This window comes from Xiphophorus maculatus, chromosome 23 (genome assembly GCF_002775205.1).
Source record: "Xiphophorus maculatus strain JP 163 A chromosome 23, X_maculatus-5.0-male, whole genome shotgun sequence".
In the NCBI taxonomy this organism is placed as follows: Eukaryota; Metazoa; Chordata; class Actinopteri; order Cyprinodontiformes; family Poeciliidae; genus Xiphophorus; species Xiphophorus maculatus.
This window is the reverse complement of record NC_036465.1, coordinates 16,526,381-16,552,437: the sequence shown is the minus strand read 5'-3', so window position 1 is coordinate 16,552,437 and position 26,057 is coordinate 16,526,381. Positions and strand designations below refer to the sequence as shown.

Sequence of the window (26,057 nt, the reverse complement as noted above, 5' to 3'; positions counted from 1 at the left end):
TCTTCTTAATTAATTAATTTATTTTTAGTTTTGTTTTATGATCAATTTGTATGCCTTCCTATTTTAAATATTAGATTTAAATTGGTTTCAGGTGAAATAATTGTAATATTTTTCTCAGTCTTCCTCTTAACCGTGTGTGTGTGTGTTTGTCGCACTATTATGGTCTTCTCTGTACTTTCACCATTTGTACTCATCGGGCCGCTGTTGCCCAGTGTGTTGAGGTTTAGACTAGCTTTCATAACACATTCACCAAGACATCGTTCTCACCATATTACTGTGGAGCCGTCAGAAACACGTCGCACTCGCTGGGGTTCACGTTTTTCTGTGGACACTTTAAAGTGGAATTTTCTTTACCACGCCTTGGATTATGTTAAATATTTTTGAATACTTTGTGTGTCTGACCGGATTTACATTTTAAACGACCAGAGTTCGGCGGCTTTCCTGTGACAGCGGAGACAAAAAAAAAAGAACAATGATACGGCAAGTACTGGTGATCTCCGTCCTCTGCTTCGACTATGTGATCGGTCATGTCAGCTACTCAATTCCCGAGGAAATGGCAAGAGGCTCCTTGGTCGGAAACATTGTACAGGATTTAGGTTTAGATCTGAAACGTGTGAAGTCCGGAAAAGCTCGCCTTTACATCGGCGACAGTGCTCAGTTCATCGAGCTGAACAAAGAAAGAGGAGTTCTCCTCATAAAAGAAAAAATAGACCGCGAAGCCCTCTGCAGACAGACGACACCCTGCGCTTTACATTTTCAAATCACTTTGGAGAATCCACTGGAGTTATTCCCTGTAACAGTTGAAATTACTGACATTAATGATAATGCTCCCGTTTTCCAAAAAGAGGAGAGGATTTTTGAAATAAGCGAGTCGGCAGCTGTCGGCTCAAAGTTTATGCTAGAGAAAGCGATTGATCCTGATATTGGAATAAATGGTTTGCAGAGATACACGCTTAAACCTATAGATAATTTTATTCTTAAATCGCACCCTCAGTCTGACGGAAGCAAAAAGGTAGAGATGATTTTACAGAAGCCTCTAGATCGCGAGAAACAAGAGCATGTATCTTTAATTCTGACAGCGGAGGATGGAGGAGAACCGCAAATGACGGGGACGATGCAGATTCACGTTACAGTTCTAGATGTAAATGACAACGCGCCAGTTTTTAGTCAAGCTATCTACAAAGCAGCCATCACTGAAAACTCAGAAAAGGGAACTCTCGTTATTAAGGTGACTGCCTCTGATGCGGACAGCGGACAAAATGGAAACGTGACGTATGTTGTAGGAAATAGCATGGACCCAGTCTCAAAATTGTTCCGCATTACTCGTAATGGTGACGTCATACTGGACGGACCAATCGACTATGAAAAAGAAAAAATATTTAACCTCGACATAGAAGCGATCGATCAAGGTGGACTCTCTGATTCGAGTAAAATAATAATTGATGTAAGTGATGTGAACGACAATAGCCCAACTATTAATATGATATCCACTTCAGACTCAGTACCTGAAAGTTCAGCACTGAACACAGTCATAGCTTTAATGAGTGTTGATGACCCAGACTCTGAAAATAACGGTAAGGTTACCTGTGTTATAAATGAAAACGTGCCTTTTAATATTAAATTTACGTCAAATAATTTCTACAGTTTAGTGACAGACGGTGAATTAGACCGAGAAAGGGATTCTGGGTATGATATCAGAGTGACCTGCTCTGATGAAGGAGTTCCCTCCCTCTCCAGCAGCGTCACTCTTACATTACAGATCTCTGATGTAAATGACAACGCACCTGTCTTTGAGAGAAGCTCTTATGAGGCCTACATTGTAGAAAACAACACACCAGGTGTGTCTATATTTACAGTTAAAGCTACAGACGCTGACTGGAACCAGAATGCTCGTGTTTCTTACATTCTAGAGGAATTCTCTATCAACGGAGTGCCAGTGTCCTCATATGTATCTGTTATTGCTGATAGTGGAGTCATCCATGCTGTTCGTTCTTTTGACTACGAGCAGATCAAAGATTTCCAGTTCAGTGTCAAAGCGCAAGATGGAGGCTCTCCTCCACTGAGCAGCAACGTCACTATAAAAATCCTGATCCAGGACCAGAACGATAATCCACCCCAGGTTCTGTATCCAGTCCAGACTGGTGGCTCCATGGTGGCTGAAATGGTTCCTCGTTCAGCAGATGTGGGCTACCTGGTGACCAAAGTGGTGGCTGTGGATGTGGACTCTGGACAGAATGCCTGGCTCTCCTATAAACTACAGAAAGCCACAGACAGAGCGCTGTTTGAAGTGGGCTTACAGAATGGAGAAATAAGAACTATCCGTCAGGTGACTGATAAAGATGCTGTGAAACAAAGACTGACTGTCATAGTGGAGGACAACGGGCAGCCCTCTCGTTCAGCTACAGTCATTGTTAACGTGGCGGTGGCGGACAGCTTCCCTGAAGTGTTGTCGGAGTTCACTGAATTTCCACACGATAAGGAATACAATGACAACCTGACTTTTTACTTGGTGTTGGCTCTGGCTGTGGTTTCCTTCCTCTTCATCACGTGTTTAGTGGTTATTATATCAGTGAAGATCTACAGATGGAGACAGTCTCGCATCCTGTATCACTCCAGCCTCCCTGTGATTCCATATTATCCACCTCGTTACTCAGACACTTTGGGAACAGGAACTCTGCCACACGTGTATAATTACGAGGTGTGCAGGACGACTGACTCCAGAAAAAGTGACATTAAGGTTGGCAGAACTGGTAGTCAAAACATGTTGATAATGGACCCAAGTACTACAGGGACAATGCAGCGGATACAGAGTGAGAAGAACATCCTGGATGAACCTGACTCTCCTCTAGAGGTTTGAAAGCTCCATACAACTTATATTTACTAAACAATAACTGTTTTTTATTATATTATTGTAGTTGATGTGGTTTCAGCACCATGGTTAGCAACATATTTATTTCATGTATTTCATTAAACCTCTCTCTTTCTTATCATGATCAATAATCTTTGAATGTTTTAATTATTTTCCACATGTTCATTCATATATTTGTTTTTATTTAATTATTTTGTGAAGAAGGCAACTTTGACTGTTTAGTACTTATGTTCAATGTTCCCTCTAAGCTGCGCTTTTGCGCAATCGCGCACTGCTCGCACATTCTCAGCGCACAATAAAATCTATGCAGCGCATAAAATAAAATCCAACGTAAACTATACATTGAGCTCAGACATCAGTTTTATCTATGGACCAATAACGTATAACGATCTAACTCGGTGAATCACAGGTGTCCAGCCAATGATACGATACGGCTCACTTACGCTACGTAGCCAATCATTGCATGCTATTGTGTGTACGTGCCTTGCGCTGTGGCACCGTGCAGATTTGCTAGGTAGGAAAAATACGGCGGAGTTAAGAGACGCTAAAGCTACGACCCTATCATGGCTAAGCGACAAGTGGGACATCCACTCATCAAGCCAAAGTAAAACAGAAATGCGCTTCTTTAAAGATGTAATGGCTGTCGGAGCTTGTGCAAAAAGAAGAATAAGTGGTGAAAGTGGGTGAGATTTTTTTATTTTTCGAGTGAGAAAGGTTTACTCTGCAAAACATGCAGCGAAGCCAAAGTAGCAAGCAAGTTTTCAGAGGTAAAAATTGACTGAATGGAAGTTGGACTACCTCGAGCGAACAACCCCTGGAGAAGTGAGAAAGACAGACGTGAAAAAACTGTGTAGTGAAATATTTTAAGACGAAGACTTACAGGAATTGATACACTATCACAAGCTAGAGCACACATTTCATTGTGCAGAATGTGAATGTTTTAATGTGAACCACAAGTTATGTCTGAAAGGTGAAATTGTCTCATTTCTCACCATGGCCAAAGCAGGACTCTTATATATATATAATACTATGCATCTCATGAACAGCAATGTTTTTGTTTTTTTCATTTTTAAGTGGGGCAAATCACTTATATAAAAAGCAAACTAATGGAAGTTGCTGCTGTAATCTGATTCTTTTAATAAGCCATGTAACTTTCTATGATCCCAGATTTATAACAGGTGTAATACAGGTGTGTGGCCATAGTGCGCACAGCTGATGTTGCTCTCAGTGGTCCTCAGTTTACTCAGGGAGCCTGTGTGTATGCCCAGACACATGAAATATTAGAGGAAACATAAGTTATGTTCCTCATTAACCATATGGGGAGTTGCAAAGATTTTTTTTTTCGTCTACTGCAGTTGCGTGATGTGAACTCTCTGGGCCGCTGTTGATCAACGTAATGCTATTTAAATAGCGTTTATAGACAAGGAAAGCGCCATGCTTTTTCTCAGTAAGATCGGGCTTTTCAGTGGAGCACACCGAAAGAAACAATCGTTAAGGAATATATCAATCTGGAACATGTTTTTTCCATCCTTCGTTCAAAACAATCCAATTTTCAACCATATTCTTCTTCAATAAATCTGACTGACATAAGCGGATGTATTTTTGCTGGACCGATGCTCCCGATATAACAATGAAACGGCAAGTACTGTTGGTCTTTTCTGCCGTCGCTTTGCATTTGGTGCTCGGCCAGGTCAGCTATTCCATTCCGGAGGAAATGAGCAAAGGGTCGTTGATCGGTAACATAGCTCAGGATTTAGGACTGGATATTAAACGTTTGAACGCTGGTAAAGCTCGCATCCATATGGGAGACAATGCAGAGTACATTCAGCTCAACAAGGAGAGGGGGCTCCTTACGATCAGAGAAAAAATAGACCGCGAAGCTCTCTGTGCTCAGACAACGCCTTGCGCTTTGCATTTGCAGATTGCCTTAGAGGACCCGATAGAAATATTTTCCGTTACCGTAGAAATCACTGATAAAAATGATAATGCTCCTGTATTTGAAAAGGAAGAAAGAAGGTTTGAAATTAGCGAGTCTGCAGTCGTGGGCTCCAAATTCATGCTAGAGAAAGCAATAGACCCAGACATCGGGTTAAATGGTCTCCAAAGCTATTCCCTGAAGCCAAGTGATAATTTTATTCTTAAAGTGCACAGTCAGTCCGACGGTGGAAAAAGAGCTGAAATGATTTTACAGAAACCTCTCGACAGGGAAAAAGAGGAATTTATTTCATTGTTGCTAACAGCAGTAGATGGCGGAGAGCCGCAGCGGTCTGGCACTATGCAGATTCATATTACAGTGTTAGACGTAAATGATAATGCTCCTGTTTTCACACAACCCATTTACAAAGCTACAGTCCAGGAGAACTCAGTCAAAGGAACACTAATCACCAAAGTGAGTGCCTCCGATGCAGACAAAGGCTCGAATGGAGAAGTAAGCTACGTAATAGGAAATAGCGTGAGATCTATTTTGGAAATATTCCACATTAATGAAGATGGTGAGCTAATTTTAAATGGGCCTATAAATTATGAGAAAACCAAAAAATATGAAATCGATGTAGAGGCGGTGGACAGGGGAGGTCTTTCTGACTCTTGTAAGGTAATTATTGATGTAGGTGATATTAATGACAACAGTCCGATTATTAAAATTATTTCGACATCTGTTTCCATAGGAGAAAATTCGAAATCAAACACAGTGGTAGCTGTAATGAGCGTTAGTGATCCTGATTCAGAAGAAAATGGTAAAGTCCGATGTGCAATAAATAAAAATACTCCGTTTACGATTATGTCAACATCCAGTAATTTGTATAGCTTGGTGACAGACAGTGAGTTAGACAGAGAGACAGCCTCTGAGTATAATATCACAGTGACCTGCTCTGATGAAGGAGTTCCCTCCCTCTCTAGTAGCGTCACTCTCACCTTACAGATCTCTGATGTAAATGACAACACACCTGTATTTGAGAGAAGCTCATATCAGGCCTACATTGTAGAAAACAACACACCAGGTGTGTCTATATTCACAGTAAAAGCTAGAGACGCTGACTGGAACCAGAATGCTCGTGTGTCGTACATACTGGAGGAATCATCTGTTAACGGAGTGCCAATCTCTTCATACGTATCTGTTAGTGCTGATAGTGGAGTCATCCATGCTGTTCGTTCTTTTGATTACGAGCAGATCAAAGATTTCCAGTTCTGCATTAAAGCGCAGGATGGAGGCTCTCCTCCACTAAGCAGCAACGTGACTGTGAAAATCCTGATCCAGGACCAGAACGATAATCCTCCTCAGGTTCTGTACCCAGTCCAGACTGGTGGCTCCATGGTGGCTGAAATGGTTCCTCGTTCAGCAGATGTGGGCTACCTGGTGACTAAAGTGGTGGCTGTGGATGTGGACTCTGGACAGAATGCCTGGCTCTCCTATAAACTACAGAAAGCCACAGACAGAGCGCTGTTTGAAGTGGGCTTACAGAATGGAGAAATAAGAACTATCCGTCAGGTGACTGATAAAGATGCTGTGAAACAAAGACTGACTGTCATAGTGGAGGACAACGGGCAGCCCTCTCGTTCAGCTACAGTCATTGTTAACGTGGCGGTGGCGGACAGCTTCCCTGAAGTGTTGTCGGAGTTCACTGAATTTCCACACGATAAGGAATACAATGACAACCTGACTTTTTACTTAGTGTTGGCTCTGGCTGTGGTTTCCTTCCTCTTCATCACGTGTTTAGTGGTTATTATATCAGTGAAGATCTACAGATGGAGACAGTCTCGCATCCTGTATCACTCCAGCCTCCCTGTGATTCCATATTATCCACCTCGTTACTCAGACACTTTGGGAACAGGAACTCTGCCACATGTATATAATTACGAGGTGTGCAGGACGACTGACTCCAGAAAAAGTGACATTAAGGTTGGCAGAGCTGGTAGTCAAAACATGTTGATAATGGACCCAAGTACTACAGGGACAATGCAGCGGATACAAAGTGAGAAGAACATCCTCGATGAACCTGACTCTCCTCTAGAGGTTAGAATGCTCCATACATCTTATATTTACTAAACAATAACTGTTTTTTTATTATTATTGTAGTCGATGTGGTTTCAGCACCATGGTTAGCAACATATTTATTTCATATATTTTATTAAACCTCTCTCTTTCTTAACATGATCAATAATCTTTGAATGTTTTAATTATTTTCCCCATAGTTATTCATATTTTTTTATTTAATTATTTTGTGAAGAAGGCAACTTTGACTGTTTAGTACTCATGTTCAATGTTCCCTGTAAACTGCGCTTTTGCGCAATCGCGCACTGCTCGCACATTCTCAGCGCACAATAAAATCTATGCAGCGCATAAAATAAAATCCAACGTAAACTATACATTGAGCTCAGACATCAGTTTTAACAATGGACCAAGAACGTATAACGATATAACTCGGTGAGTCACAGGTGTCCAGCCAATGATACGATGCGGCTCACTTACGCTACGTAGCCAATCATTGCATGCTATTGTGTGTACGTGCCTTGCGCTGTGGCACCGTGCAGATTTGCTAGGTAGGAAAAGTACGGAGGAGTTAAGAGACGCTAAAGCTACAACCCTATCATGGCTAAGCGAACAGTGGGCAGTGGGACATCCACTCATCAAGCCAAAGTAAAACAGAAATGCGCTTCTTTTAAGATGGAATGGTTGTCGGAGCTTGTGCAAAAAGAAGAACAAGTAGTGAAACCGGGTGAGAATTTTTCTTTTTCGAGTGAGAAAGGTTTACTCTGCAAAACATGCAGCGAAGCCAAAGTAGCAAGCAAGTTTTCAGAGGGACAAATGGACTGAATGGAAGTTGGACTACCTCGAGCGAACAACCACTGGAGAAGTGAAAACGACAGACTTGAAAAAACTGTGTAATGAAATATTTTAAGAAAAAGAGCTACAAGAATTTATACACTATCACAAGCTAGAGCACACATTTCATTGTGCAGAATGTGAACGTTTTAATGTGAACAAAAAGTTATGTCTGAAAGGTGAAATTGTCTCATTTCTCACCATGGCCAAAGCAGGACTCTTATATAAAACATACTATGCAACTCATGAACAGCAATATTTTTGTTTTTTTCATTTTTAAGTGGGGCAAATCACTTATATTGAAAGCAAACTAATGGAAGTTGCTGCTGTAATCTGATTCTTTTAATAAGCCATGTAACTTTCTATGATCCCAGATTTATAACAGGTGTAATACTGGTGTGTGGCCATAGTGCGCACAGCTGATGTTGCTCACAGTGGTCCTCAGTTTACTCAGGGAGCCTGTGTGTATGTCCAGACACATGAAATATTAGAGGGAACATAAGTTGTGTTCCTCATTAACCATATTGGGAGTTGCAAAGATTTTTTTTTATTACTCGTGTAGTGCAGTTGCGTGATGTGAACTCTCTGGGCCGCTGTTGATCAACGTAATGCTATTTAAATAGCGTTTATAGAGAAGGAAAGCGCCATGCTTTTTCTCAGTAAGATCGGGCTTTTCAGTGGAGCACACCGAAAGAAACAATCGTCAAGGAATATATCAATCTGGAACATGTTTTTTCCATCCTTCATTCAAAACAATCCAATTTTCAACCATATTCTTCTTCAATAAATCTGACTGACATAAGCGGATGTATTTTTGCTGGACCGATGCTCCCGATATAACAATGAAACGGCAAGTACTGTTGGTCTTTTCTGCCGTCGCTTTGCATTTGGTGCTCGGCCAGGTCAGCTATTCCATTCCGGAGGAAATGAGCAAAGGGTCGTTGATCGGTAACATAGCTCAGGATTTAGGACTGGATATTAAACGTTTGAACGCTGGTAAAGCTCGCATCCATATGGGAGACAATGCAGAGTACATTCAGCTCAACAAGGAGAGGGGGCTCCTTACGATCAGAGAAAAAATAGACCGCGAAGCTCTCTGTGCTCAGACAACGCCTTGCGCTTTGCATTTGCAGATTGCGTTAGAGAACCCGATGGAAATATTTTCCGTTACCGTAGAAATCACTGATATAAATGATAATGCTCCTGTATTTGAAAAGGAAGAAAGACGGTTTGAAATTAGCGAATCTGCAGTCGTGGGCTCCAAATTCATGCTAGAGAAAGCAATAGACCCAGACATCGGGTTAAATGGTCTCCAAAGCTATTCCCTGAAGCCAAGTGATAATTTTATTCTTAAAGTGCACAGTCAGTCCGACGGTGGAAAAAGAGCTGAAATGATTTTACAGAAACCTCTCGACAGGGAAAAAGAGGAATTTATTTCATTGTTGCTAACAGCAGTAGATGGCGGAGAGCCGCAGCGGTCTGGCACTATGCAGATTCATATTACAGTGTTAGACGCAAACGATAATGCTCCTGTTTTCACACAACCCATTTACAAAGCTACAGTCCAGGAGAACTCAGTCAAAGGAACACTAATCACCAAAGTGAGTGCCTCCGATGCAGACAAAGGCTCGAATGGAGAAGTAAGCTACGTAATAGGAAATAGCGTGAAATCTATTTTAGAAATATTCCACATTAATGAAGATGGTGAGCTAATTTTAAATGGGCCTATAAATTATGAGAAAACCAAAAAATATGAAATCGATGTAGAAGCGGTGGACAGGGGAGGTCTTTCTGACTCTTGTAAGGTAATTATTGATGTAGGTGATATTAATGACAACAGTCCAATTATCAACATTATTTCGTCATCTATTTCAATAGGAGAAGATTTGAAGTCAAACACAGTGGTAGCCATAATGAGCGTTAGTGATCCTGATTCTGAAGAAAATGGTAAAGTCCGATGTGCAATAAATAAAAATACTCCGTTTACGATTATGTCAACATCCAGTAATTTGTATAGCTTGGTGACAGACAGTGAGTTAGACAGAGAGACAGCCTCTGAGTATAATATCACAGTGACCTGCTCTGATGAAGGAGTTCCCTCCCTCTCCAGCAGCGTCACTCTCACCTTACAGATCTCTGATGTAAATGACAACGCACCTGTATTTGAGAGAAGCTCATATGAGGCCTACATTGTAGAAAACAACACACCAGGTGTGTCTATATTCACAGTAAAAGCTAGAGACGCTGACTGGAACCAGAATGCTCGTGTGTCGTACATACTGGAAGACTCCTCTGTTAATGGAGTGCCAGTCTCTTCATACGTATCTGTTAGTGCTGATAGTGGAGTCATCCATGCAGTTCGCTCTTTTGACTATGAGCAGATAAAAGATTTCAAGTTCTACATTAAAGCACAGGATGGAGGCTCTCCTCCACTCAGCAGTAACGCAACTGTGAAAATCCTGATCCAAGATCAGAACGATAATCCACCTCAGGTTCTGTACCCAGTCCAAACTGGTGGCTCCATGGTGGCTGAAATGGTTCCTCGTTCAGCAGATGTGGGCTACCTGGTGACTAAAGTGGTGGCTGTGGATGTGGACTCTGGACAGAATGCCTGGCTCTCCTATAAACTACAGAAAGCCACAGACAGAGCGCTGTTTGAAGTGGGCTTACAGAATGGAGAAATCAGAACTATCCGTCAGGTGACTGATAAAGATGCTGTGAAACAAAGACTGACTGTCATAGTGGAGGACAACGGGCAGCCCTCTCGTTCAGCTACAGTCGTTGTTAACGTGGCGGTGGCGGACAGCTTCCCTGAAGTGTTGTCGGAGTTCAGTGAATTTCCACACGATAAGGAATACAATGATAATCTGACTTTTTACTTAGTGTTGGCTCTGGCTGTGGTTTCCTTCCTCTTCATCACGTGTTTAGTGGTTATTATATCAGTGAAGATCTACAGATGGAGACAGTCTCGCATCCTGTATCACTCCAGCCTCCCTGTGATTCCATATTATCCACCTCGTTACTCAGACACTTTGGGAACAGGAACTCTGCCACACGTGTACAATTATGAGGTGTGCAGGACAACTGACTCCAGAAAAAGCGACAATAAGTTCGGAAGAGCTGGTAGTCAGAACATGTTGATAATGGATCCCAGTTCTACAGGCACGATGCAGCGGATACAAAATGAGAATAACATCCTGGATGAACCCGACTCTCCTCTAGAGGTTAGCATTCAGTAACCTAAAAAAAAACAAACATATTTTTAAATGTACATGTTCTTAGACATTTTTCTGCCCCTTTCATATATTTTTTTAATAACACAGTTGTGATCATTGCGAAAGCTTTTGCACAATTTATTTTCTTCAGCACCTTGGAGAGCAACATTATCATATTTTTATTAGCTATACAATGTGATAAAGACTTTTTTCTTCGTATTGATTCTTACATATGTGCTTTATATAAATTAGTTTTGCAGTGGATGATTTAATTAATCGTAGATCTTCGTTTCTCTGTTTTGTTTTTTTTTTCTTTCTCTTACTTTTTTGGCTTTACATAATCCATTTCATGCAGTTTTCTTGTTTTGACTCAGTGGGCCGCTGTTGTCTGCTACGTCGCAGTTACAATATTTAAACAGCAGCACCTCCTCTCCGCTTAGATGTTTAAGATTGAAGGGGACGGCGTTGACCGCTTTGTCTTCATTTGGGATTTTTTTCAACACTTCAACTGCGGCAGGATATCTATTTCCCACGTAAATCTGAGGATTCTTTATCTCTATGTTTTTTTTTTCTTCTTTCGTTGAAGCGGACAATCAGGAGGGTGCACTGTTCTCTTACCGATATTTTCCTTACACAATGAGACGGCAAGCGCTGTTGTTTGTAACCATTCTGCTTTTTAGAGCAGTATCCAGTCAAGTCAGCTATTCTATTCCGGAAGAAATGGCGAAAGGTTCGTTGGTTGGTAGCGTAGCTCAAGATTTAGGCTTAGATGTTAAACGACTGAGGTTAGGAAACGGCCGCGTTTATTCTGGTGATAGTAGCGATTACGTCGAGCTGAATGCTGAGAGAGGAGTTCTCCTCGTCAAAGAAAGAATAGACAGAGAGGCGCTATGCGGTGACACAACGCCATGCGCTCTGCATTTTCAGATTGTGCTGGAAAATCCCATGGAATTTTACAGCGTAACTGTTGAGATTACAGATATCAACGACAACGCTCCGACTTTTGAAAAAGCTGAAATCAAATTCTTAATCAGCGAGTCTTCGGCTGTTGGGGCAAAATTTGACTTAGAGAGAGCTGTGGATTTGGATGTTGGCATTAATACTCTCCAAAGCTACGTTCTTAAACCCAGTGGTCATTTTTTATTGAAACTACAGAATCATGCTGACGGCACAAAGAATGTAGAAATGGTATTACAGAAACCTCTAGACAGGGAAAAAAATGAGTTCATTTCATTGGTATTAACAGCTGTTGATGGAGGAGAGCCGCAGATGTCTGGAACAATGCAGATTCTCATTACAGTGTTAGACGCCAATGACAATGCGCCTGTTTTTACGCAGCCAATATACAAAGCCACTGTTAGTGAAAATTCTGCAAAGGGCACGGTTGTGACCACTGTTAGTGCCTCAGATGCTGATCAGGGTTTGAATGGGAAGATCACATATTCCATTACAAGCACTATGGATGAAGTAAGGCAGATTTTTGAAGTAAACGAAGAAAACGGTGAAGTTACATTAATTGGGCGCTTGGATTATGAAAAGAAAAAACTGTTTCAGATCAACGTTCGTGCAAGAGATAATGGAGGGCTAACAGATTCATGCAAAGTGATGGTTGATGTTGTAGACATAAATGATAATGAGCCAGTAATTAAAATTATGTCCAAATCTACTGTAATATCTGAGAGTGCAAATCCCAATACAGTTGTTACAATGATTAATATCCAGGATCCAGATGCAGGTAAAAATGGAAATGTTCAATGTTTTTTAAATGAGGACATTCCCTTTATTCTTAAATTAACCACAAATAATTTCTACAGTTTGGTGACAGAAGGTGAATTAGACAGAGAGCGAGACTCTGAGTATAATATCACAGTGACCTGCTCTGATGAAGGAGTTCCCTCCCTCTCCAGCAGCGTCACTCTCACCTTACAGATCTCTGATGTAAATGACAACCCACCTGTGTTTGAGAGAAGCTCATATGAGGCCTACATTGTAGAAAACAACACACCAGGTGTGTCTATATTCACAGTAAAAGCTAGAGACGCTGATTGGAACCAGAATGCTCGTGTTTCTTACATTTTGGAGGACTCCTCTGTTAACGGAGTGCCAGTCTCCTCATATGTATCTGTTAGTGCTGATAGTGGAGTCATCCATGCAGTGAAATCTTTTGACTACGAGCAGATCAAAGATTTCCAGTTCATCATTAAAGCGCAAGATGGAGGCTCTCCTCCACTGAGCAGCAATGTGACTGTGAAAATCCTGATCCAGGATCAGAACGATAATCCTCCTCAGGTTCTGTATCCAGTCCAGACTGGTGGCTCCATGGTGGCTGAAATGGTTCCTCGTTCAGCAGATGTGGGCTACCTGGTGACTAAAGTGGTGGCTGTGGATGTGGACTCTGGACAGAATGCCTGGCTCTCCTATAAACTACAGAAAGCCACAGACAGAGCGCTGTTTGAAGTGGGCTTACAGAATGGAGAAATAAGAACTATCCGTCAGGTGACTGATAAAGATGCTGTGAAACAAAGACTGACTGTCATAGTGGAGGACAACGGGCAGCCCTCTCGTTCAGCTACAGTCATTGTTAACGTGGCGGTGGCGGACAGCTTCCCTGAAGTGTTGTCGGAGTTCAGTGAATTTCCACACAATAAGGAATACAATGACAATCTGACTTTTTACTTAGTGTTGGCTCTGGCTGTGGTTTCCTTCCTCTTCATCACGTGTTTAGTGGTTATTATATCAGTGAAGATCTACAGATGGAGACAGTCTCGCATCCTGTATCACTCCAGTCTCCCTGTGATTCCATATTATCCACCTCGTTACTCAGACACTTTGGGAACAGGAACTCTGCCACACGTGTATAATTACGAGGTCTGCAGGACGACTGACTCCAGAAAGAGTGAAAGTAAATTTGGCAGAGCTGGTAGTCAGAACATGTTGATAATGGATCCCAGTTCTACAGGCACGATGCAGCGGATACAGAATGAGACGAACATTCTGGATGAACCAGATTCTCCTCTAGAGGTTAGTTATTTCAGACATGTTTTGGAATCTAAAATATATATATTTGTGTGTGTGTGTGTGTGTGTGTGTGTGCGTGCGTGCGTGCGTGTGGGGGTGTCATGTGATCAGTCATGTGTGCCTCATCATTATAATACACTTGCATTCAGGACCATGGATAGAGTCAAACCTTGCTTTCTTCTAGAAATTGCATTTGACATGATATTGTCTTTTCTCTTTTCTTTTACGTTTTATTGTCAACATTTCATCATAAAGAATGTTGTATTTTAGTATATGAGTATCTTTCTTAATAAGACACCACAAACCTACTATATAATGTATCTCTTTTCACTGTGTACTCTTCAACGTAATACAAAGAAATAACTTTTCTCATGAGAAAGTGTTTGCCTTTTTCATTCCCCTCACTTTCCTGCACTGATTCATCCTTCTTGTTTGTTACTGTCATGCTCCAAAGTGCTTATTGGTTTTGCACATCTTATCCTAGTCCAGTGATCAGAATTTCAGTGGGAGCATGTGCATTGCAATTTTGTTATTTTTTTTTAACTCCAAGCGACGCTGTTGACCAGTCTGTGCTCGTTTTACACTCGATAAGCGAGTGGTACCTCCCTTTGTCTCTACATTTTAGAAAGACGTAAGACTTGGACATGGCAGTAAATGATAAATGCACGGATGTCTATAAGATTCAACAATATCGTGTCGGAATTTTGATCTCGTTTTGAGGAATACGTACATGTTTAAAACGTTTTGTATTAGTACAAAACGTGACGCTGGACAACGGGCAGTACAGTGAACCCTTATTTTTTTTACAATTATTATACAATGAAATATTCCATAATACATTGAAACCAAAGAACAAAACCTTTTTACAGGCCCAAACATTTGTTTAACAAATAAAAAGTACTGTGTAAACATTTTTTTTTTTACAAATAACTACTGTACTGTAAAATAATAAGTTTAATATGAACTGAAGGCCGAATTGCGGAGATCAGCGCCGCCCCACCGCGACCTGAGTTATTGGATTAGAACGGGAGAAAATAAAAAATGATTATGAAAAAAAACATAACAAAGTGCACAAATAGTGACTCGCCTGTATTTCACTGCTCTTCTGACTGAGCCGCTACATCCTGACTCCGCTCTGTAGCGGTTTTTTCTTCTAAAGCCCGCGGTGCAGGTGCGTTTTGTTTTTTTGAGAAAAGAACATAGTTATCGGTAGCTGTTGTCGCTCTTTTTTCTTCTGGGCAAAAAGATTCTTATAAACTGACATGCCACCATCGATTATGTTAAATTTGGCAAGCTGTTTTACGTAGCTACGTGTACATATTAAACCGCAACGTTGTTGACACACAGGTAGAGAAGAAGGGGAGAGACTGTTTAGCCAATCAGAATGCAGAACACAATGCACGATGCAAATCCGCGAAGCAGCGAGACCGTGAAAGGTGAACCGCGAAATAGCGAGGGTTCACTGTACTCCGATGTTGTTTTGTTACTCATTCTGCTGCAAGTTGACTCAATTTTGACGCGCAAGACGTAACCGGTAAAATCCGGTTTAGGATTTTCAAAATAAAAGATCCGGAAGTAGTTCATTATTTCTTGCGCGGCCCGGTACCAATTGGTCCGCGGACCGGTACCGGTGGTTGGGGACCACTGCTCTAGAGGTTAGCATTTTCTGCTGTGATTTTTATTGGTTGTGAAACTTTTAAATAATTTGTCTTGTTTTCAGTACCCTGGCTAGTGATCTGCTTTTGTATTTATAAGTTCCTCGCCCTAATCTACAATGTTATGCAAAAATGATATTATCATTTTATATTTCATGCCATTGCAAATATGAAATGAATATTTCATTAAAAAAAAAAATTTAATGCCTTGTTTTCAGTACCCTGGCCAGTGAATGTCCCGCCCCTCCATTCACATGCCCTTCTATTTATGTATAAAAATCCCTTATGAAATGCAAAGACCAAAGATTCCTTTCATTTAAACATTAGCGTTTTCAGTCGGTTGATGACATATGCTTATTATTTAATATTTTTGATTGGTTGTAAGAACACTGGGATTTAATTCTAAATTCTAAAACATAGAATTCTAAATTCTATGTTAGTTGTTGATTTCTCGGTGCACTGCTTCGTTTTGAGCTCGAAGTGCCGCTGTTGGCTAGTTTGTATCAAATACACTGCAGACTCGTTTTGCCTCCCATCACGTCTTTATTTTAGACAGAGAAAGAGAGAGAAGCGAAATGCAGCGTCCTGGATATCTGGATACAATTTTCTTTCTTTGAATAATTCATAGTCCTCGTGGAATTTTTTTAATACTTTATTTTATGGAATACAACACATTTTGGTTCTTAGTACTTTGCCTGTGGATCACGTCGGACAAACAATGAGAAGGGAAGTGCTGTTGTTTTTTTCGGCCCATTTCGTCTGCTCGGTGTTCGGTCAGGTCAGCTACTCCATTCCCGAGGAAATGCCGAAAGGCTCTCTAGTCGGTAATGTTGCTGACGATTTTGGGTTGGATATTAAAAGACTAAAAACAGGAAAAGCTCGAATATTTAGTCGAGACGGTGATAAATATGTTGAGCTGCATAATGAAAGAGGCGTCCTTCTCATCAAAAACCGAATAGACAGAGAGACGCTGTGTGGACAAACGACGCCCTGTTCGCTGCATTTCCAGATTATATTAGAAAATCCCATGGAATTTTACAGCGTTACTCTTGAGATTACAGATATTAATGACAATCCTCCTTCGTTTGAAAAAAGCGATGTGAAATTCAAAATAAGAGAATCGGCTGTCCGTGGGGCTAAATTCATTTTAGATCGTGCTTTTGATCTTGATGTGGGCATAAACGGACTAAAGACCTATACACTTGAACCGAAGGAACATTTTGTGGTCAAGTTACATGACCAGGCAGACGGTACCAAGAATGTTGAGATGATTTTGGAGAATCCGCTTGACAGGGAAAAGCAGGAACGCATTTCTTTGGTTTTGACTGCGCTGGATGGGGGAGAGCCACAGATGACGGGAACAATGCAGATCCTCATCACTGTTTTAGACGCCAATGATAACGCTCCTGTTTTCACACAGTCGGCTTATAAGGCTTCAATCAGAGAAGATTCCCCGGTAGGAACAGTTGTAATGGCAGTCACAGCGACAGATGCAGACGAAGGCTCCAATGGTAGAATAACTTATTCAATATCTAGTACAATTGAAAATGCGCGCGGGATATTTGAAGTAAATGCTGAAAGTGGTGAAATTACACTGAAAAGAGATGTTGATTATGAAAAAGTTAACTCGTTTCAAATGAATATTCGTGCAAGTGATGATGGTGGGTTAGAAGACTCTTGCAAAGTGACGATTGACGTCATAGACGTAAATGACAATCAACCCAATATCCAAATTATATCCAAATCAAACGTTATATCAGAAGATGCCACGCTCGGCACTGTTGTGACGATGATAAACATAGAAGACGCAGATTCAGGAGACAATGGAAAGGTTCACTGCTACATAAATGAAAATATTCCGTTTCTGATGAAATATTCAACAGGAGAATTTTATAGCTTAATAACAGAAAATGAATTAGATAGAGAAATAGCATCCGAGTATAACATCACAGTGACCTGCTCTGATGAAGGTGTGCCCTCCCTCTCTAGCAGCGTCACTCTCAACTTACAGATCTCTGATGTAAATGACAACGCACCTGTATTTGAGAGAAGCTCATATGAGGCTTACATTGTAGAAAACAACACACCAGGTGTCTCTATATTCACAGTAAAAGCTAGAGACGCTGATTGGAAACAGAATGCTCGTGTTTCTTACATTCTGGAGGAATCCTCTGTTAACGGAGTGCCAGTCTCCTCATATGTGTCAATCAGTGCTGATAGTGGAGTCATCCATGCAGTTCGCTCTTTTGACTACGAGCAGATCAAAGATTTCCAGTTTCATGTTAAAGCGCAGGATGGAGGCTCTCCTCCACTCAGCAGCAACGTGACTGTGAAAATCCTGATCCAGGACCAGAACGATAACCCGCCTCAGGTTCTGTACCCAGTCCAGACTGGTGGCTCCATGGTGGCTGAAATGGTTCCTCGTTCAGCAGATGTGGGCTACCTGGTGACTAAAGTGGTGGCTGTGGATGTGGACTCTGGACAGAATGCCTGGCTCTCCTATAAACTACAGAAAGCCACAGACAGAGCGCTGTTTGAAGTGGGCTTACAGAATGGAGAAATAAGAACTATCCGTCAGGTGACTGATAAAGATGCTGTGAAACAAAGACTGACTGTCATAGTGGAGGACAACGGGCAGCCCTCTCGTTCAGCTACAGTCATTGTTAACGTGGCGGTGGCGGACAGCTTCCCTGAAGTGTTGTCGGAGTTCACTGACTTTCCACACGATAAGGAATACAATGACAACCTGACTTTTTACTTAGTGTTGGCTCTGGCTGTGGTTTCCTTCCTCTTCATCACGTGTTTAGTGGTTATTATATCAGTGAAGATCTACAGATGGAGACAGTCTCGCATCCTGTATCACTCCAGCCTCCCTGTGATTCCATATTATCCACCTCGTTACTCAGACACTTTGGGAACAGGAACTCTGCCACACGTGTACAATTATGAGGTGTGCAGGACGACTGACTCCAGAAAGAGTGACTGTAAATTAGGAAGAGCTGGTAGTCAGAATGTGTTGATAATGGACCCCAGTTCTTCAGAGACGCTGCAGCGGATACAGAGTAAAAAGAACATCCTGGATGAACCCGATTCTCCTCTGGAGGTTGGTTATTTGTGTTTCAAGCCACCACTATTTATTTATTTATTTATTTATTTATTTATTTATTTATTTATTTATTTATTTATTTATTTATTTATTTATTTATTTATTTATTTATTTATTTATTTTATTTTTAGTTACGGTCTTAGCTGACTCCAGTTGATCAGCACCTTGGACAGAGGAAAATCTTCGTATTTTCCTTATATCTATCGGTGTGACTGTCTGTCTGTCTGTATGTCTGTTTGTCTGTCTGAATGTTCGTCTGTATGTCTATCTTATTTTATCGATTCATATTTTACTTAGCCCTTTGACTGTGTAAAAATTATGTAGTTTCCTCTTATATCTCGAGGGGTCGCTGTTGGTTAATGTGAGGAAAATTAAACCTTCTCTTCGACAGAAACGCTCCATCCTCTGTTTTATTCGCAGATTGCCCGACAAAGAGACTCGCTCCGAACTCAACATGCGCTCATAGTGTAATATTCCGTCAGTATTGAACATCTATTACTTTGTCCATTCGGTTCTTTCAGTGGTTTTTCAAAATGGCTGCTTTGTGGCGTTTAAACAAGGAGGGAATTTTTCCGATGTGGCTGCTGCTCCTCAGCCTCTGTGTCGCAGAGATTGCTGTCGGTCAGGTCCGTTATTCAATCCCCGAAGAGATGTCGACTGGCTCGGTCGTCGGGAATATTGTCCAGGATCTAGGCTTGGATATTAAACGACTGAAGTCTGGGCGTGCCAGGATTTTTACCGAAGACGGCAGTGAGTACATCGGGCTGAATATAGAGAAAGGAACCTTGGTCGTGACTAAAAGGATTGATAGAGAAGAATTGTGCAAGCAGGTGTCTCCCTGCTCTCTGCATTTCCAAATTATTTTAGAAAATCCAATGGAGCTGCAAAGGGTAGACGTAGAGATTACAGATGTTAACGATAATTCTCCGTTTTTTTCTAAAAAAGAATACAATTTCCAGGTTAGCGAATCTGCCTCTTCGGGGTCTCGTTATTTGCTGGAGAGTGCCAAAGATCCAGATGTAGCTCAAAACACCATACAAACATATAAACTAAACCCTACAGACCATTTCAAATTGAACGCCGTGTCTCGGTCTGACGGAACAAAGTACATTGAAATGGTTCTTCACACGCTGCTAGACAGAGAGAAACAAGACGAGCACAAACTGACCCTGACTGCGCTAGATGGGGGTAATCCTCAGAAATCCGGATCTGTTAAAATAAATGTGATTGTCTTGGATGCTAATGACAATGCGCCAGTGTTTAGTCAGTCTGTTTACAGAGTCATCGTTCCTGAAAACGCACCTCGAGGTACAGCTGTTGTCAGAGTTAGTGCTACTGATAGTGATAAGGGGGAAAACCAAGAGGTGACGTATTCTTTTTCACAGCATACTAACACTGTGTCATCCCTGTTTAGTATTGATCATCAAACTGGAGAAATTACATTAATTGCTGTGTTAGATTATGAAAAAGTTAAGCATTATGAAATCGATATTGAAGCTACAGACAACGGAGGGTTAACAGACGCCTGTAAGGTTCTGATTGAGGTGACTGACATAAATGACAATCCTCCTATAATCAGCATAATTTCACTTTCCAATCCCATTCCTGAAGATGCTGAGTTAAATACAGTTATTGCTATGATCAATATTAAAGATTTAGACTCAGGAAAGAATGGCCAAGTTCACTGTTTTATAAACCCAGAACTGCCTTTCAAAATCAAATCATCAACACCTAATTTTTATAGTCTCGTGTCTGATGATGCTCTGGATCGTGAAACTAATCCTGTTTATAATATAACGATAACAGCAGTGGATAAGGGTTCGCCCGCTTTTTCCGCAAACAAAACAATTAATTTAAAAATATCAGATGTAAATGATAACGCCCCGGTGTTCAAACAGCCTTCTTTCACTGCGTTTGTGTCTGAAAACAATTCGCCGGGTATGAGTCTTCTGTCTGTCAAAGCCAGGGACAAAGATGATGGAAACAACGCGCGCATTTCTTATTTTCTAGAGGACATCCAGCTGAATGGGATGTCGGCTTTAACTTATTTTTCGGTAAATGCAGAGAGCGGAGAGATTCTGGCAGTGCGCTCCTTTGACTACGAGCAACTTAAAGAGTTCAACATTCATATCAAAGCGCAGGATGGAGGCTCTCCTCCGCTCAGCAGCAACGTGACTGTGAAAATCCTCATCCAGGACCAGAATGATAATCCACCCCAGGTTCTGTATCCAGTCCAGACTGGTGGCTCCATGGTGGCTGAAATGGTGCCTCGTTCAGCAGATGTGGGCTACCTGGTGACTAAAGTGGTGGCTGTGGATGTGGACTCTGGACAGAATGCCTGGCTCTCCTATAAACTACAGAAAGCCACAGACAGAGCGCTGTTTGAAGTGGGCTTACAGAATGGAGAAATAAGAACTATCCGTCAGGTGACTGATAAAGATACTGTGAAACAAAGACTGACTGTCATAGTGGAGGACAACGGGCAGCCCTCTCGTTCAGCTACAGTCATTGTTAACGTGGCGGTGGCGGACAGCTTCCCTGAAGTGTTGTCGGAGTTCAGTGACTTTCCACATGATAAGGAATACAATGATAATCTGACTTTTTACTTAGTGTTGGCTCTGGCTGTGGTTTCCTTCCTCTTCATCACGTGTTTAGTGGTTATTATATCAGTGAAGATCTACAGATGGAGACAGGAGCGAGTATTTTACAAATCTAGTGGGAATCTCCCAGTGATTCCATATTACCCGCCTCTTTATGCAGACGGTACAGGCAATTTAAAGCAGGATTTTGGCTACGAGGTGTACGGCACTACTGATTCTAGGATGAGTGATGTCAAAGACTTGAGGCCCTTCGGTGAAAGCACTCTGAGTGTTGACCGCAGCGCTAGCAGGACAATGCCAAGGCTTAAAACAGAGTCGGAGAATTTACTAACAGAGGTGAGATCACCGCAGCTTCCCTGACATGATTGCTGCCATGCATCGTTTTCTTTCTTTGTACCTAAATCTTAACAAATTTAGTATTTTTAGTTGTCAATAAAACATGTTCTCTACATCCAACACAGTGGATGTTGAATTTATCTTTTTTAGATGACATAAAATATTTTGTCTGCATCCATCCATCCATCCATCCATCCATCCATCCATCCATCCATCCGTTTATTCATCTGTGCATTTTATAAGGTACATCAAATCCTTGACAATAGCTGTCATTTTCAGTACTCTTAACATCAAATCATATTGTTGCTTTAAATTTGTAAAGTAATAATTTTAGCGGTTGAAAGCACCATAATAAGCTTGATATCACGTGATACTTGTCAATGTTTAAACAAACCTGTACCTCATCTGTGGATTGATTCATAACTAAGTCTTTAACGTATATCAGAAAACCTGACAGAGATGGCATATATATTTCTGATAGCTAAAATGTTTTGTTTTTTTTAAATCAACACTTCATTTGTACCAAAGCTTTATTAAAGACTGTTTCCACGGAGAGATACCGAACTGTGCGCTGCACTAGATTTTCAATGACCTACTTCTCTTCATAACACCATCTAATCATGAGCACTCATTTGTGCGTACAAAGAATTGGAGGAAAGATGGAGACCACATATGTTTTCTTTCAACAGGAGAAATTCATTTTGGGCACAAGAACATTAAAAAAGTGACACGATCTTTGTGATCAAGCGTTTAAATTGTGGTGGAGAAAACGAGGGCACACTCATGACCACAGAGAGACTGACAACAAGGGAGGGACACTGTGATGGTGAGATGCAGAGAGGCAGCGGGGGAGGGGAGGAGGCAGCACAGCCTCAGCAACCCTGTGCAGCAGTGCTAGTGATGCACAGCAGCCATTTTGATCTGGTGCTTGCTTTGTCTGCTGAAATGAGCTGAAAACAGGGAAGTCTTACATGTTTCAAAACATATTTGAATGCAGGTACTTCTTACAGTGTGGAGGATACAGGCACATAGATATTTGTCTTGAAAAAGTATGAGAGGTTTGACATGAGATACAGCAAGACAGGGAGCGTGAAATTGCTTACATAACAATAAATAAGAGAAGGTCAGTAATCAGGATAGAGGCAGTTTGATCAAAATGCAGTGACAAAGGAATTCACCTGGATTATTTTTAAATTGTTTGAAAAAAATAGCAAGGTCATGAAAATACAAAGAGAGAGATTGATTAAAATGCACAGCTTTGCATTTTAATGTAATATTTATTTTGAATTATTGTGGCAGAATAATAAGTCAAAGTTATTATTTTTAAAATACTTTACGTTTTTTTTTTCTTTTTAATAATTCACTAAAGATCAGTTAATCCTGGCACAGTTGGAGAATAACTTTTCTGTTCTGAAATGGAGTCAGAGTTCATTGAGGGTATAAAATAGTCTGCATGAGACAGTTCTGGGTTATGTTGTAAGTGTATTTTAAAGTGTGGATGTAAAAAGTGCATATGACAAGTAAAAGTGAAACGTTGTTGTGTTATTTTTACCTGAAAGACTCTATTGTTATTTTTAGATCACATCAATGCTTTTGTTTCAGATTTATCCAAACAGTTTAGCCTCTTTTCCCAGGTTTAAAGTTGTGATGGGGGCATCTTGTCTGTGTTATAATTCCCTTTGATCTCAGTTACCCCATAGGGGTTAATGCTCTCTGAAACATTTGAGCAATCAAGTAAACACTTCAGGCTGTCTGTCAAGCTGCACTAGTTGAATGCCTTATTTTATGATTCTCCTGTAGGAAAACCACCTTTGAAGTTTTAATTACCAGCTATTTTCTGTGCTGCACAACCTCCATGAATCAATTTTGTTAACTTTCCTTTGACTAATCAGATGCAGATGCTCCTGTTTCTCACAGACCCAAGCAGTACTTTAATGGTCCGGTTCTCCCCAGTAAAGAAGTGTGTTGAGCAGCTGTGTGCCCTCGTTTATGCCGACGGGTCTATTTAGCACTTTCTGCTTTGCTTCTGAGGATGTGGTTAGTGTTAATGCTGTGAGCCGTTTTTTATGTGTTTACAAGTTAGAGCACACATTGTACACAGAGTACCTTTGAAAAGTATCCACATATTTTAACTTTTTTCTTGTTTATGTCACTCTGCAACCACACAAATGAATAAATTTGATTAAATCTTTTGTTATGGAACAACACAAAATAGTGTATAGAAGAGAAGTGGAAAGAAAAGGACACATGGTTTTCTATTTATTTAAAATCTAACCAATTGAAATGTAATAAATCCCCCCAAGTCAGTTCTTTTGCTTAACTGATCTCAAAGCCGTTACAGTTATAAGAGTTTAGGAGGTTGACAGTAGCTTTGAACATCAAAAATCTGAACATTTTTGCCATTCAGTTTTGTCAAACAGCCTAAACTCAATCACATTGAGTGAACAGCAGTGTTAAAGTCCTGCAGCAGATTCTCAACTGAATTTGGGTCTGGAAAACATTCTTCTATTACATGAAAATGCTTGGAAGTACATCCTTTCATTTTAGCTTTGGCTGTATGTTTAGGTAAATGTTAACTTCTGTGACTGGCTAGTAATTGATTCCACCTTTACACCAGTTCTTATCAACTTCCCTTACCTTCCTAAAGAATACCACCGACACAGCATGGTACTGCCACACCTACTTTTCACTGTGGGAATTTACATGTAGGCTTACAAGTCCTCATCTGAGCAGAGAATGTTGTCCCACATTTGCTACAGTTCACCTTTGTTCTCTAGCAAACCTCCAAAACCTTTACAGAGTCACTAAATTTATACTACAGCTAAAATACAAAAGATACATTCAAGTAAAATGAGCTGAATATGCATGTATGTCACACAGATTTTATTTGTAAAAATAGAAAATTTAAACCATGCAACACTTTATTTTCATTTAATGATGTGCTTCTTTGTGTCGTTCCATCAAATAAAATATCTGAAAAACACATCGACATTTGTGCTTGTAACAATAAGAAAACTTCAAGAGGTATGGATACTTTTGCAAAATATTGCACTGTAGGGACTTTAGAGTGTGATATCATGCACTTACTTGTGACATACAGTACCTTTCTTAAATATTTTGAATAGACAGTATTCACATCACAATAGAGTTAATTGTATTGTGAGTACTGTACTTACTGTTTGTAAGTGGAGACTGTTTTTTCTATGTTCACTTTTGTGTTTGCTTAGTTGGTATTTTGAATTTAACCTTCAATCTATTTTAGTAGATTTTCTCATCTTCTGCTTCTCTTTCTACTTTTTCTTTAGGTGTGCTGTTTATCTTTTTGGATTTTTCTGCTTCAAATGTATTTTACTGTTATGGGTGAATAAGATGACAGTGAGAGGAAAATCTAACTTGGATGAACTCATTTTCTATGGAACTTATAAATTAGATTTAAAACAGAATTGACTGCTGTTCAAGATGTGAAAGTGTCAAAAACATAATTAGTGGTGTTAGATAACACCACTGATCAGTTGTAACATGTTTAATCATAAGAAGTGTATGTTTTTGGTATGTAAAACATTGCTTAGTTTTCAACCTTTATGTATTAGCGTGATTTAGAGTCACCTTTGAGCTCAACTAAAACACTAACTTCATAATATCAAATAAGGTTTGCAAGACACAAGCAATGTTCCCTCTAAGCTGCGCTTTTGCGCAATCGCGCACTGCTCGCACATTCTCAGCGCATAATAAAATCTATGCAGCGCATAAAATAAAATCCAACGTAAACTATACATTGAGCTCAGACATCAGTTTTAACTATGGACCAATAACGTATAACGATATAACTCGGTGAGTCACAGGTGTCCAGCCAATGATACGATGCGGCTCACTTACGCTACGTAGCCAATCATTGCATGCTATTGTGTGTACGTGCCTTGCGCTGTGGCACCGTGCAGATTTGCTAGGTAGGAAAAGTACGGCGGAGTTAAGAGACGCTAAAGCTACAACTCTATCATGGCTAAGCGACCAGTGGGCAGTGGGACATCCACTCATCAAGCCAAAGCAAAACAGAAATGCGCTTCTTTTAAGATGGAATGGCTGTCGGAGCTTGTGCAAAAAGAAGAACAAGTGGTGAAACTGGGTGATATTTTTTCTTTATCGAGTGAGAAAGGTTTACTCTGCAAAACATGCAGCGAAGCCAAAGTAGCAAGCAAGTTTTCAGAGGGAAAAATGGACTGAATGGAAGTTGGACTACCTCGAGCGAACAACTACTGGAGAAGTGAGAACGACAGACTTGAAAAAACTGAAATTAAATATTTTAAGACAAAGAGTTACAAAAAATTAGACACTATCACAAGCTAGAGCACACATTTCATTGTGCAGAATGTGATTGTTTTAATGTGAACAAAAAGTTATGTCTGAAAGGTGAAATTGTCTCATTTCTCACCATGGCC

General features: G+C 40.6%; 1 protein-coding gene across 41 annotated transcripts in view; it reads left to right on the top strand.

Moving 5' to 3' along the window:
- Positions 1-26,057, top strand: part of LOC102232233 (protocadherin gamma-C5-like) — a 255,082-nt gene that overhangs the window by 187,469 nt on the left and 41,556 nt on the right. The window contains exon 1 of one of the 41 annotated variants that reach the window (XM_023328456.1): positions 292-2,851. The exons of 36 other annotated variants lie outside the window; for them this stretch is intronic. In XM_023328456.1, the coding sequence (XP_023184224.1) occupies positions 473-2,851 (2,379 nt within the window). In that variant the 5' untranslated portion in view covers positions 292-472. Of the gene's footprint in view, positions 1-291; positions 2,852-4,338; positions 6,882-8,369; positions 10,916-16,133; positions 18,683-19,027; positions 21,622-26,057 lie in introns of those variants that run through there. 4 more of the 41 variants (XM_023328434.1, XM_023328433.1, XM_023328453.1 and 1 more) reach the window with 4 other exon arrangements.